The sequence below is a fragment of the Mobula hypostoma genome, chromosome 5 (genome assembly GCF_963921235.1).
Source record: "Mobula hypostoma chromosome 5, sMobHyp1.1, whole genome shotgun sequence".
In the NCBI taxonomy this organism is placed as follows: domain Eukaryota; kingdom Metazoa; phylum Chordata; class Chondrichthyes; order Myliobatiformes; family Myliobatidae; genus Mobula; species Mobula hypostoma.
Genome location: NC_086101.1, coordinates 116,198,240 through 116,213,029, shown reverse-complemented (window position 1 = coordinate 116,213,029; position 14,790 = coordinate 116,198,240). Strand labels below are relative to the sequence as shown.

General features: G+C 40.1%; 1 protein-coding gene across 2 annotated transcripts in view; it reads right to left on the bottom strand.

Annotated features, from left to right (window-relative positions):
- The window catches only part of neurl4 (neuralized E3 ubiquitin protein ligase 4), a 134,583-nt gene that overhangs the window by 106,553 nt on the left and 13,240 nt on the right, over nt 1-14,790 (bottom strand). For both annotated transcript variants that reach the window (XM_063048849.1, XM_063048850.1), the window contains exon 2: nt 11,208-11,598. In XM_063048849.1, coding sequence (XP_062904919.1) covers nt 11,208-11,598 — 391 coding nt within the window. The remainder of the gene's footprint in view (nt 1-11,207; nt 11,599-14,790) is intronic.

Genomic DNA, 14,790 nt, shown 5'->3' with positions numbered 1-14,790 from the left:
GATGTCCTTAAAGGGATAATCTTACAAAATGTAATGAATATGGCCCAGTCCATCACACACAAAACTGTCCGAAACATTGAGCACATCTACATGAAACACTATCGCAGGAGGCAGAGCCAAGTAGTTATGGCACCCAATGGCGACTCCTTTGCTTGTATCTTCAGAAACAGCTCTATTTCCACCTTTAATATCTCTATTTTTCCCTTTCAGGGTTCCTTTGAAGATCCTGACCTGGAGTTACACACTGACTTCAGTTCTTTGCAGGAATGGGACCCATTCTCAGGGTTCCACAATCAGCTGCTATTCAGCATGTCAAAGTCTCGGCCTAAGATTTCGGCATGGAGACTTCCGGTAGCGCTCATGGAGTGAAGTCGCGTTCTTGACTCGCTCCATTACCTCTGAGTTTTTTTTCCTTTATGGTCAGCTATACTTTAATTAACCATTAAGGCATCAACTCTTACAATACTTTGAATTAAACTGAATTCTCCGACAACTGGATGAAACTTAGATCTGCTATGTCTAAGAACGGGAAAAACGGCAAGGATGGTAAACCTCCGGTTAAACCGAAAGGTACGGATCTCCCCCCGACTGAATCACCGGTGACTTTGAAGGCTATATCGGAGTTAATTCAGAGGGAAATTTCAACCTCTGTTAGGGAGATGATTCCTACGGAAATTGCAGACTCTGTTAAAGACCTGATTCATACGGAAATCTCAACTAATCTCCAGAAAATTGCCGATTCAATTGATAAGATGCAAACATTTATTGCGGAACATCAGTCGGCTATATCTGATCTTCAAAAATCCGCGCAACAAAGTGAGCTTAAGATGGGGAAAATCGAAGAAACAATTAATGTAATGAAGAAGAAACTTGACTTTCTGACTTTTAAAAACTCTGACTTGGAATCTAGAATGCGACGGCAGAATTTACGAATGATTGGGGTGCGGGAAGCTGTGGAATCTAATAACCCCATGAAGTATTTTTCTCAACTTTTAAAAGATGCATTCCCTACTGTATTTCCTGACCAACCACTGCTACTGGATCGTGTTCACAGAATCCCATCATACTCGTCTAGGTCAGATAGACCTAGGCATGTTATCTTACGTTTTCATTACTTTCAAGACAAGAAGAGACTGTTTCGATTCGCTCGATCTAAAGGTTTCATTGATTTTTCGGATCTTAGGTTCCGATTCGTGGAAGATTTCAGTAAACCAATCTGGGACCAACGGGTTCGCTACAGATCTGTGATGTCGGAATTCTATAAGATGGATTTAAGACCAGCGTTGCTGTACCCTGCACGTCTAAGGATTCGCATGTCAGATGGAGTCCTTCGTTTTTCTGATTCTCCATCGGATGCCCAGAGTTATCTGGATCAACTTTCACCTTCAACATCTTAATTGTTATTTTTTTAATTATCTCCGTTGATCGGAGGCTGTGAATTGGTTGGTTTTAACTTTTTCGTGCCCTATTTGGGCAGAAAAGTTTATTTTTGATTTCTTAATATGGTTGCTAAACTTTCTTTTCAACTGCGTCATTTCTTTCTTTTTCCAGGGGATTCTGGGTGGTTACTTCCTTTTTGTCATCTTACGTATTTCCTGTGTGGCCTTAAATTTTGTAGTTTTTTTAAAATTTTATTCTGTTTTGCTTTTTATAACCACTTTATGTCAATAATCTTATTTTTTCTTGTTGCTGTGTTTATTCATGGATTTGGGGTTTATTGTGGTTTTTTTTAATATATATTTTCTGGCTTTTGTTCTGTTGTGTGTGTATTTTAATTGAGCTACCTTTTTTTTACTTTTTTACTGTTTTACAATTAGCTGATCTTTTTCATATTTATACCTTTTTTTAGGGAGCGTATACCGGAAGTCATGGGGGTAGTTTTAGCGCTTGCTTCTTTTGGGCGGGTCTGCTTTAGATTTTGCCTTGGGGTCTTGGGGCAGGGTGGTGGGAGGGGCTTCACGTTTTAGTTTGTTTCTCTTTGGGCTATATACATTATTGAAGTACTGGTTGCGTCCTTTTTCCCGGTATCTTTCGTATGTTCTGTTTCCTCTCCGGGTTTGTGGGTCGAGCCTATCGTCAATCCTCCTTGTTGTGGGTTGACTTTAGGATTTATGGAGTCTATTATTAATTTTGTCTCCTGGAATACTAACGGTCTTAATCATCCTATTAAAAGGAAAAAAGTTTTTAAAGTGTTCCGGAGACTTAAAGCACAAATTTTATTTTTACAAGAGACCCATGTACGGAGGGGGGACAGACTACGTTTTTTTAAATTCTGGAAGGGCCAACAATTTCATTCGAACTCCAATGCTAAGATTCGAGGCGTCTCTATTTTTATAGATTCCTCAGTTACTTTTATACAACAGGATATTATTTCTGATCCGAATGGTAGATTTTTATTGGTTAGTGGTTTACTATTTAATAAAAAAGTAGTTTTGGTTAATGTTTATGCTCCTAATATGGATTGTCCGGAATTTTATAAATCATTGTTTAATCAGTTTCCGAATTTGAACGAGTTTTCATTGATCTGGGGCGGAGATCTTAATACCTGTTTGTCTCCAGCTTTGGACCGTTCGGCTCCTTTACGGACCTTACCTAATAAATCTGCAAATTTGATTAATTTTTTCCTTTCTGATTCTGGGTCGACGGACATTTGGCGTTTTCTGCATCCTCAGGAAAAAGATTTTTCCTTCTTTTCATATGTTCATCATTCCTATTCAAGAATTGATTATTTTCTTATTGATTCTCGTCTTATTCCTTCAGTGATTAAATGTGATTATGATTCTATAACCATTTCGGATCATGCTCCACTTAAGCTTTCTATTAAAATTATGGCCAATATACCAAATAATAGACAATGGCGTTTTAATTCGCTGTTGCTTCAGGACTCGGACTTTGTTAATTTTATGAATGAACAGATTGAGCTTTTTTTTACAATTAACCATACAGAAGATATTTCGGTTAACACTCTTTGGGACACTTTTAAAGCCTATATTCGGGGTCAGATTATTTCGTATTCTGCTGCTTTGAGGAAGAAACAGAAGCAGGAGGAGATGGCAATTGTGGACAAGATTAAAGAAATTGATAAGAAATATGTTATGGCTCCTTCTGAGGAGTTATACAAACAAAGAACTGAACTTCAAATGGAACACAGTTTACTACTCTCGTCCTCGATTGTAAACCAATTAAAGAAAACAAGAAGTGACTTTTATGTTCACAGTGACAAAATTGGCAAGCTGCTGGCTAATCAATTGAAATCAAATTATGTTAAATCTCAAATCAATCAGATTTATAACCAAAATGATCGATTGATACTGGATCATGTGGGGATTAATCAAACCTTTTGTGATTTTTATTCTTCTTTATATCAATCAGAGTCTCCTCGAGATTCTAAATATATGAATGATTTTTTAGATAAGTTAGACTTCCCTCAGATTTCACAGGATATGTCTTCTTTATTAGATACTTCCATTACAATGGATGAGATTAAGAATGTTATTTTTTCTATGAATCTGGGGAAAGCTCCTGGCCCGAATGGGTTTACTGTTGAATTTTATAAATGTTTTGCTTCTTTATTGATTCCTTGGCTCTGTAGGGTTTTTGAGGCTTCTCTGAAACTTGGTAAACTTCCTGAATCTTTTAATAGAGCATCAATTTCTCTAATACTAAAGAAGGATAAAGACCCTGCTCAATGTGCATCTTATAGACCAATATCTTTATTAAATGTTGATTCTAAAGTTTTTTCTAAGTTATTAGCAAATAGACTAGAAAAAGTACTTCCTTCTATTATTTCGGAAGACCAAACGGGTTTTATTAAAGGTCGTTACTCTTTTTATAATATTCGTACATTGTTAAATATCGTTTATACTCCCTCACAAAATGTTCCTGAGTGTGTTATTTCTTTAGATGCCGAGAAAGCTTTTGATAGAGTAGAATGGCCTTATTTATTTAAGGTGCTTGAAATGTTTAATTTTAGTTTGAAATTTATATCCTGGATTAAACTGTTATATCATTCCCCTGTAGCCTCGGTTCGTACTAACTCTTTAAACTCACCTTTTTTTCCTCTCTTTCGAGGTACTCGACAAGGCTGTCCTCTTAGTCCCCTATTATTTGATATTGCATTAGAACCTCTTGAAATTGCTATTCGAGAATCTTCAAATATTACTGGGATAACTCAGGGATTAAAGTCCCATAAATTATCACTCTATGCTGATGATTTACTTTTATATATTTCTAATCCTGAGAAATCCATTCCTGCTGTTTTAGAGTTATTAGCACAATTTGTTTTTTTCTCAGGTTATAAATTAAATCTTAGTAAGAGTGAACTTTTTCCGATTAATAAACATCTTCCCTTATATTATAAATTTCCATTTAAATTGATTAATAATTATTTTTCATATCTTGGGATTAAAATTACTTGTAAATACAAAGATTTATTTAAGACTAACTTTTTACCATTAATAGACCATATTACTCAACTTTCATCTAAATGGTTTCCCTTATATTTAACTTTGATTGGTCGTATTAATGCAGATAAGATGTTTTTTTTGCCAAAATTTTTATATGTTTCAGGCATTACCAATTTTCGTTCCAAAATCTTTCTTTGATAAAGCTGACTCTAAAATTTCTTCATTTATTTGGCAGAATAAGAATCCGAGACTGGGTAAAATACATTTACAGAAAGCTAAGAGAGATGGAGGTTTAGCATTACCTAACTTTAGATTCTATTATTGGGCTATTAATATTCGACATATGAAATTTTGGTTACTTGACCAGGACATACTATCTATTCCTAAATGGGTAGCATTGGAATTACAATCTGTTCAGGGTTATACACTTGGCTCTATTTTAGGCTCCTCTCTCCCTTTTGATTCGAAACGCCTTAAGCAGGTCTCTAACCCGATAGTTAAATATGCTTTGCGCATTTGGTTTCAATTCAGAAAATTTTTTGATCTTAATCAATTCGGGTTAGCGATTCCTATTTTAGGTAACATATTTTTTCCTCCCTCTTTTACGGATCGCGCTTTTCAAACTTGGAAGACTAAGGGTATTTTACGGTTTTTGGATTTATTTTTAGATGGTTCCCTTATGTCTTTTGAACAATTATCTAATAAATATAACTTATCAAGAATACATTTTTTTAGATATTTACAAGTTAGAAATTTCCTAAGTACTATACTTTCTTCCTTTCCAATGCTTCCTCCTACATATATTTTAGATTCGATAATTAACCTCAATCCACGTCAGAAAGGTGCATCGGCTATGATTTATAATATTATTATGAAACTTAGGAAAGCTCCATTTGATAAGATGAGGGTAGATTGGGAACAGGAATTGGGGCTTACCATTTCTGTGGATGATTGGGGGCAGATTTTACAATTAGTTAATACTTCCTCTATTTGTGCTAAACATTCCCTAATTCAATTTAAAGTGGTTCATAGAGCACATATGTCCAAAGATAAGTTAGCGCGTTTTTACTCGCATATTAATCCTTTCTGTGATAGATGTTCGGGGCAGATAGCCTCTTTAACTCATATGTTTTGGTCTTGCCCTACTCTGGAAACTTTTTGGAGAGATATTTTTAATATTATTTCTAAGGTATTAAATATAGATATCTCTCCTCACCCTATTACTGCTATCTTTGGACTACCTAAAATTTCTAGTAATCTTTCCCCTTCAGCCCGTAGAATGATTGCATTTCTTACTTTAATGGCGAAAAGATGTATTTTACAACATTGGAAAGAGCTTAATGCTCCAACTACCTTTTTTTGGTTTTCTCAGACGATTTTATGTTTGAATTTGGAGAAAATTAGAAGTAACCTTTATGATTCTTCATTTAAATTTGAACAGATTTGGGGACCTTTTATTCGATATTTTCATTTAATGTAATATTTACCCTTCTTGTTTTTTTTTCACTGTTTTTAATGGAGGTCGGGATTGAGGACGTGATTTTAAGTTTAACTCTGTTTGGTTTCAAGTTAGCCCATTGCTTTGCCTTGCTTTTAGTTAGTTGCACGGTGGGTTTTTTTTTTGGGGTTTTTTTTTCTTTTTTTCCATTGATATATATAAAATTTAGTATACTATTATGTTATCTTGGTTTCTTATGTTTAAATTACATTGTTTGTAGTATTTTTTTTGGTATTGATACCTTTTGGAGTTTTATTATACTTTAACATTGTATTAATGTTTATATGGCTTACCTTTTTTGTATACTTACTCAATAAAAAGATTTTAAAAAAAAAGATTTCGGCATGGATTCAGAAGCCTGGGATCTCGAGGAACTGGAGACGGGCAGATCAAGGGTCAGTGTCGCCACAGGAGACTCGTGTGTTGTTGAGGGAGTTGGAACATCTGCTGTGTGCCTGGGGACCCGGGATCACTGCAATCTTCAGGCACAGAGCTCGAAAAAAGCGAAGTAACGGACTTTTAACATCATAAACCTGTGAGTTGTTTGTTATCTCTCCCCGCTCGTTGGAAAATGGAGTCATCTCTTTCTCCCATATTAGGAGAGAACCTGCAGCGTATCAAATTATCAGGTGAAGAATGTAGTCTTTGGGGTAACTGCAGGTCTGTGTCTTTGCTATTGCTTTGCTCATGCTTGAGTGCCGGTAGTGGGCGCGCTTTATTTTTGCTGGTGGGGGAGGGGGATTGTTGCTCGCTGCCGCTCCTGGGAGGGAGGGGAGCTGGGGGGGACTTTGGGGTTCTAATATTTAACTGTTGTTCATTCTTGGGGCACTCCTCTGTTTTCGTGGATGCAAAGAAAAAGCATTTCAGGATGTATATCGTATACATTTCTCTGACATTAAATGAACCTTTGAAAGCAGCATCCATCATCAGGGACGCCCACTACTGAGGACATGCTTTCTCGCTGCTGCCATCAGGGAGGTGATGCCTCAGGACTCACACCACCAGGTTCAGGAACAGCTATTACCCCTCAACCATCAGGCTCTTGAACCAAAAGGAATAACTTCATTCAACTTCACTTGCCCCATCAATGAAGTGTTCCCACAACCAACGAACTCATTTTCAAGGACTCTTCGTGAGAGGTTCTCAATATTTATTGCTTATTTGTTTATTATTGTTTCTTCTTTCTGCACCTGCACAGTTTGCCTCTCCTGCACTCTGGCTAAACACCAAAACAGGTGGTCTTTCATTGATTCTGTTGTAGTTATTATTACATAAATTTGTTGAGTTATATCCACAAAAAAATGAATCTCAGGTTGTATGTGGTGACATATATACTTTGATAATAAGTTATTTTGTACTTTGAACTGTAATGGGACAACCAGAACTGTACACAGTAATATGGCCTGACCAAAGTTTTATACAATTTGAACATAAATTCCTGATTCTTAAGACTCTAATACCCTGAAGGTGCCATGAAATCACACAGTGCCATTTCCCACTACTGTCTCTAAATCATTTGATGCCCTTAAAATCTTAGGGTTTATCAAAACCCAATTTTTTTTTTTTAAATCACATTTTATGTATCACCTGTCCCATATGGCCTAGCCCTTGCTTTCCAAGCTGATCCTAGACTCCATAGCTAAGAAATAAGACATGGGAGCAGAATTAGATCATTCAGCTCATTGAGTCTGCTCCGCCATTCCATCATGGCTGATTTATTATCCCTCTCAACACCATTTTCCTTCCCTCTCCTGGTAGCCCCTGATGCCCTTACGAATCAAGAACCCAAACTCCACTTTAAATACACCCAATGACTTGGTCTCCACAGCCATCTGTGGCAATGAATTCCAGATTCATCATCCTCTGGCTAACAAAATTTCTCCTCAATGTCTGTTCTAAAGGCACATTCTTCTTCTCTGAGGATGTGCCCTCTGGTCTGAGACCCCTACTGTGGCAAAATCCAAGGCACACTACCGTCTTCTAATATTCAATAGGTTTTAAAGTGATTCCCCCATTCTTCTAAACTCCAGTGAGCACAGGCACAGAGCCTCAAACACTCCTCAGACGTTAACACTTTCATTCCCAGGATCATTCTCGTGAATCTCCTCTAGACCCCCTCTAATGCCAGCACATCCTTTCTCAGATAAGGGGCCCTAAACTGCTCAGAATACTCCAAATGCAGTCTGACCAACCCTTACAAAGAAGCAAAATAAGTTTTAAAAAAGGTATAAAGGGCTATGGTCTGGGCAGGTCAATGGTTCAGAACAGATCAGATGGGCCGAAGAGCATTATTTCTGCACTGTACTTTTCTGTGATTCTACTGGAGGGATCTTGGCGACAAAATGATGGGCTGTCACTTAAAAATGAGGAGTATCTGTATTTCTTCTTGTAGTGCCTAGCATTCTCCTGCAGAGGCCTATGGAGGCTGGAAGAGGAGGTAGATATATCGGCAAATCGAGAGCTTAGGGAGATGCCACGGAAGAGGAGTCAAGGATGGGGACAGATCAGAAATATCGCATGGAATGGTGGGAAAGGTTTGAGAAAACAAATAGTCTCTGCTCCTACTTCCACGTGCATTCTTATCATCTGAAGCATTTTACTTACTCATGTAGATATTCTTGGAATCCACTTCAAATACTTTTTCTAAATTTTATACGAATTAATGTAAGACTAAAGTCATACTTCAATCATAATTTGTATCTTTGTTTTTAGCACACGTATGTATTTTTCATAGTACGAGGTGGTTTGATCCTGCTTACTGGCAGAAAGTGGTATAGCAGCTAAACTAACGGCTTATCACATCTCTCATTTTTCATTGGCAAGGTGTTAACACATTACCTAGGTGATGTAATTGTACAACTATGGATTGGTTTATTCTTGATTAAGCAATTTCTGTTATATGGATTATAAAGGTGATGGAATTTTCAGAGATGCTATCTTTTCTCTTCATTGAATCTACTGAATCTCTGCTTGGCTTCTCATTCTCAGCTCTTCACTTAGTTTCAAATGCCTATACCATTCTTTAAACTTTAAAATAAACAATCATTAAGAGTTAGAATTCCTTGCCATTCCTGACCCCCAAGGGTCAGAAAAATAAGACCGATCCAACAAGATACAGTGCGGACTGGGCTCTTTGATCCACGCCACCCAGGAACCCACGGACCTAACCCTAGGGTAATCACGGGACAATTTACCATGACCAATTAACCTAATAATATATGTCTTTGGACTGTGGGAGGAAACCAGAGCACCCAGAGAAAACCCACACATTCCATGGGGAGGATGTAAAGACTCCTTACAGGTGACTTTGGAATTGAACACTGACCTCGAGCTGTAACAACATGGCGCTAACTGCTAGGCTTTCCGACACCCCGAGCTGCAAAAGCATCGCGCTAACTGCTGCACTTTCTGACACCCCGAGCTGTAACGGCGTCCCACCAACTGCTATGCTTTCTGACACGCCGAGCTGTAACGACGTCCCATTAACCACTACACTTTCCGACAGCAAGCTGTATCAGTGTCCTGCTACCCACTACGATTTCCAACACCCGAGCTGCAGCGTCCCACTATTCGTTACACTTTCCGACACCCCAGGCTGTACATCATCCCACTAACCGCTAAGCTTTCCGACAGCCTACACTTTCGAATGCCCCGAGATGCAACAGCATCGCACTAACCGCTGCACTTTCCGACACCGAGCTGTAGCAGCATCCTGCTAATTGCTATGTTTTCCACCGCCTTGAGCTGCAATGGCATCCTGCTAACGCTACATTTTCCGACACTGAGCTGTAACAGCATCGCACTAACTGCCACACCTTTTGACGCCCCGAGCTGTAACAATGTCCCGCTAACCGCTATGCTTTCCGACGCCCCAAGCTGTAACGGCATCCCACTAACTACTACGCTTTCCGACGCTCAATCAAGGTGATACGTTTTGTATTGCTGTATCATCTCAAACAATATCAAATAGCACCAATATCTTTTCTCCTACGGGTTCACCTGGGTTAAATGCTGTACATATGAGCCAGCAACCAGGAGACCTGACACCCCGGGATAAATTCACATTTTCCACCACCTGGGAACTCAGCTCACAGCTACATTTGTGACTGTACACACTGTCCCGGTGATGAACCCTTTAAAGAAATGGAATCCTGTTGTAACCTAGGGAAAAGATACAGGAGCCTAAAAAATCTACACTCAAACTTTTAAGAAAGATTAAGCCAACAGGGGGAGGCTGACTTCTATGATGTGCTGAGCTGTGTCTGCAACAGCTTCTTGTGGTCACGGGCAGAGCAGCCATACAAAGCCATGTTGCAGCTGGACAGGACGCTTTGAATGGTGTATCTGTAAACATCTCTTCCCCCATCAGATTTCTGAACAGTTCATGAATCCATGAATATTCCTTCTTCATTCCTCCTTTACGTTATTTTTTTTGTAACATAAAATAATTTTCATGTGTTGCATCATATGACTGCCATAAAATAACGCCACAAATGCGTTGAGGTGAACTAAAATTTTTTAAATAGTGGATGAAATTGTGTACGGCCCTTTGTGGGCTCAGAGTACGTAAGGTGTCTGTACGAGTTAAACACTGTAGGACTGGTAATGCCTAATGCTTATTAATAGTACCTGGAGTCTTCCTTGGCCTCAGGGCACAAGTGGCATGAGGATGTCTAACGATGGACATGGACTGTTTAAATGAAAGAAACCATGCTGAGATAGTGGCATGAGAGCAAGAGACCAAAGAGTTTATCTGGCTCTGCACGTCTCTCGATGCTTATGGATTGAACTCCTATTTATTGAGGCACCTTTCCCTCGATTCTTGGGATTTCACCTAGACCACAGAATCGCGATCGATTGGTACCGAGACCCAGAGCCAGGGTGTTTTCACATGTCGGATTTTGAAGTTCCCCCAAAAACAGCAACAATCAAGTGGAGACTAAGAATCATGAGCCCTAAAATCTTTGTAATTTACCACGTAGTATTTAGTGTAGTTTATTTGTGCTTTTGGTTTTGTGATAATAAATTAGGCTTAAGTTATTTTGATGGGTTTCTGCACTTATTACATTTCCTGGACACTCAAACTAGTTTGGGTCTGATCAACCTAGCCCATTACAACATCAGCAACAATAAATTCAATTCCTCCCTGTATTTTTAACAGCGGAGTTTTACTTTCACAATGATCTCTTATGCCTTGACAATATACCGTAGGCACTGTTCCAGATACAAAATCACCTGCTTTTCTAAATGAAGTGGTTCAGCACTGGTTGGGGAAGAGGGAGAAGGAATGATCCCAACTTTACCTTCATCAGTCGTGGCAGACCTGAGGGGCTCCTCTCTCCGTACGATGGTGTCACAGCCCAGCACTGTCACCTGAGTGCACTTGCCGTACAGGTCGACGACTGCCCACACCTTTGAGGGCAAACCCAGGGCGGCGACCCCACAGTCCCGGCCGTTCACCCACAGGTGGAGCTCGCCGCCAGCCGTCCGCTGGATGCCCACCTTGTCGCCCTCGCTCAGTTGGTCCAAGTCCTGCCCGTACTCCTCCAGCACCGAGCGGCCGTCCCGCAGCACCGAACAGCCCGAGATAATCCACGAGCCGCCCTTCAGTCCAGTGGCGCTGCTGGGGAAGTCCAGCGTGCTGGGATCTAACGCGGTCACCCCAATCTCAATCGAGCCGCTCCAGGAATTCACCTGGGGGTGGGGGTGGGGAGAGAGGACACAGAAACAAAGGACTCACTACAGCAAGTAGAACAGATTATAGAGCAGAGGAGTCCACCTCCTCCACCCCGTCACCCTCCCTAATTTCCCACCATCCCCACTCACCCCCTCAACAACTTCAGCAGCCACTAATTCTCATCTATGCACCATGACTTGCTATGGTAAGTGCTCTGCCCGAGGCTGTAGGAAACTGCAGTGAGTGGGGAACACAGTTCAGCACATCACGGAAACCAGGTTTCCCCTCCATGGACTGTCTACACTTGCTGCTGCCTCAACATAATCAAGGACCCCTCCCACCCTTGTCATTGCGCCTTCTGCCTCCTCCCCCCTCCCCCCACCACCGCCTCACATTGGGAAGCAGGTAGAACAGCTTGAAAACCTGTACCACCAAGCTCAAGGACAGTTTCTATCATAGGGTAGTTGAGAAGGCGGTTGGATGCTTGCCTTCATGGGCCGAGGCACAATTGATCCACTGCTCCTCTCCCTCATTGTTGTTCAGTTCCAACCTGGGAAAATATGGCTACTGACCATTCTCAGGGACAGAATTCCTTTGTCATCTGGTCTCTTCCTGTAGTATACTTTTGTAAATACACTATTTACTTAGTTTTCTATCATTGACTAGCTTTGCAACTATTCTAATCCATTACACTGGACAATAAAGATTTTGCTTCCTGAATACTTTTGGGTGTATCTTATGGATTTTGAAAACCACCATGAAATGTTCCTATTACACACCATTTTTTTTGAAATCGCCTGTATTTGTTATTTCAATTCATAACTCAAATCAATTAAAATGTTGCTCACAATGCAAGCTGAAAAGTTTTCTATCTCGTCCAGGCACGTCTGGGCATGCTTAGGCAGGGCAGATGCTGCATGGCAGGACAGGTTTTAGAAAGGTTATAAAAGCATCATGCACACACCGTGTGTCCATGCATTGTGTTTACGTTTATATAGGTTTGCAATCATGTTGATGCGCATTGCATATTGTGTGTACTCATTATAATAAAGGAACTATTTTCAAGAGAATTGGGATAGCAAAATGTCTCACCAATGTTGCAACAGCAGCGATACCTTTTCATATTTGTGGCAAATATGTGCTTAAATCTCAAAGATAGAGCATGACTCTTCTTATTAAGAAAGCCTATGAGCTCTACTTTGGGTGTAAAATTGGTGACCATTACAAAGCCTGGGTTCCCCACTTTTGCATTCCCATTTGGACATCTTCCCTTCAAATCTCGGCACTGTCAGTGATGAACATGATGGAAAATTTCACCAGGACACTGCCGTCATGTAGAAACAGTATCAGGGTAACTGGAATCCATCAATGCTGGCTGATTAGTGTTGAACACTTGGAGAAGCCTCAGACACCAAGAACAAACGAAAAGCATCAAAGCATTTTTTAGCTTAGTTAAGTAATGCAAAGCAGTCAGCACTATTATGCAATTAAACCCATTATACTCAATAAAACTTAATTTCTTCTTTCACCAAAATCCTACATGATAAAAGTAGTCTGAAATTATGTTTGTGTTGAACTTCAAATGGTCTATAATAAACAAATAAATTTCAGAGGCAGCAACACTTTAGAAAATAATTGATGTCCAGTGAAATCAATGGAGATTCTTGCCCAATCTACACTTTATCTTTTCCTCATGAACAAGTCAGATTAGATCAGATCCATTCATTGTTGTATACACCAGGGTGCAATGAAATTTCCTGCTCACCAGGCTTACAGAGTAAACAGCACATCTGGGAAATACAATGACAATGGTGCAGAAGCTATAAGGAATCTGTAGCAGCGCAAAAAGAAATGCTAACATGACAATATGGAAGAGGTGGAGTTCAGAGTCCAAGACCCTGACAGCAACACTGTGAAGGGGGATCGTCAAGTTTATCGTCATTTAACAATATACACGTATAGAAACATAGAAAACCTACAGCACAATACAGGCCCTTTGGCCCACAAAGCTGTGCCGAACATATCCTTACCTTAGAAATTAGCTATAGCCCCCTATTTTTCTGAGTTCCATGTACCTGTCCGGGAGTCTCTTAAAAGACCCTATTGTATTTGCCTCCACTACCGTTGCCGGCAGCCCATTCTACGCACTCACCATTCTCTGTGTAAAAAACTTGCCCCTAACATCTCCTCTGTACCTACTCCCCAGCACCTTAAAACTGTGCCCTCTCGTGCTAACCATTTCAGCCCTGGGAAAAAGCCTCTGACTATCCACATGATCAATGCCTCTCATCATCTTGTACACCTCTGTCAAGTCACCTCTCATCCTCCATCGCTCCAAGGAGAAAAGGCCGAGTTCACTCAACCTGTTCTCATAAGGCATGCTCCCCAATCCAGGCAACATCCTTGTAAATCTCCTCTGTACCCTTTCTATGGTTTCCATATCCTTCCTATAGTGAGGTGACCAGAATTGAGCACAGTACTCCAAGTGGGGTCTGACCAGGGTCCTATATAGCTACAACATTACCTCTCGGCTCCTAAACTCAATCCCACAACTGATGAAGGCCAACGCACTATATGCTTTCTTAACCACAGAGTCAACCTGCACAGCAGCTTTGAGTGACACTGCCAAATGAGACAATGTTTCTCCGGACCGGGGTCTAAAGCACTGTAGTATACAGAGCACACATACAACATACAATATTTGTGTTCAGCTTCAGTCAATTTATCATAAACAAAAAAATTCTGAAGCAGCACTTCGAAAAAATTTGTTGTTCAGTGTTATCAACACAATCGATCAATATGATTAATGCTAACTGCATGGAGCACAGTCTCCTGTAACTGTGGGGTTTTGTCCCAGCTGTTCCACTTTCCTCCCACATTCTGAAGACATGGGGTGGGGGGGGGGAATAAAATTGTTACTGAAAATTGCCCCTGGGAGTAGCTGGGTAGCAGCATGGGAATATGTGAAGAACAGGTTACAGAGAAAATTAGTGGGAATGAGAGGGCCAGTATGAACACCAACAGACCAAATGGCCTCTGGTGTCAAATTTAAAAAATGGTAGATGTTGACAATTTACTTGTAATATGAACTTCAAGATTCTTCAGGGAATTTCATCAAAAGCATTCTGAAAATTATTCCAAAGAATGTTCATAGGCAATCCATAGTCAAGCTTCAAAAATATCAGCCTCTGTTTTGAAAACCTGTGTAT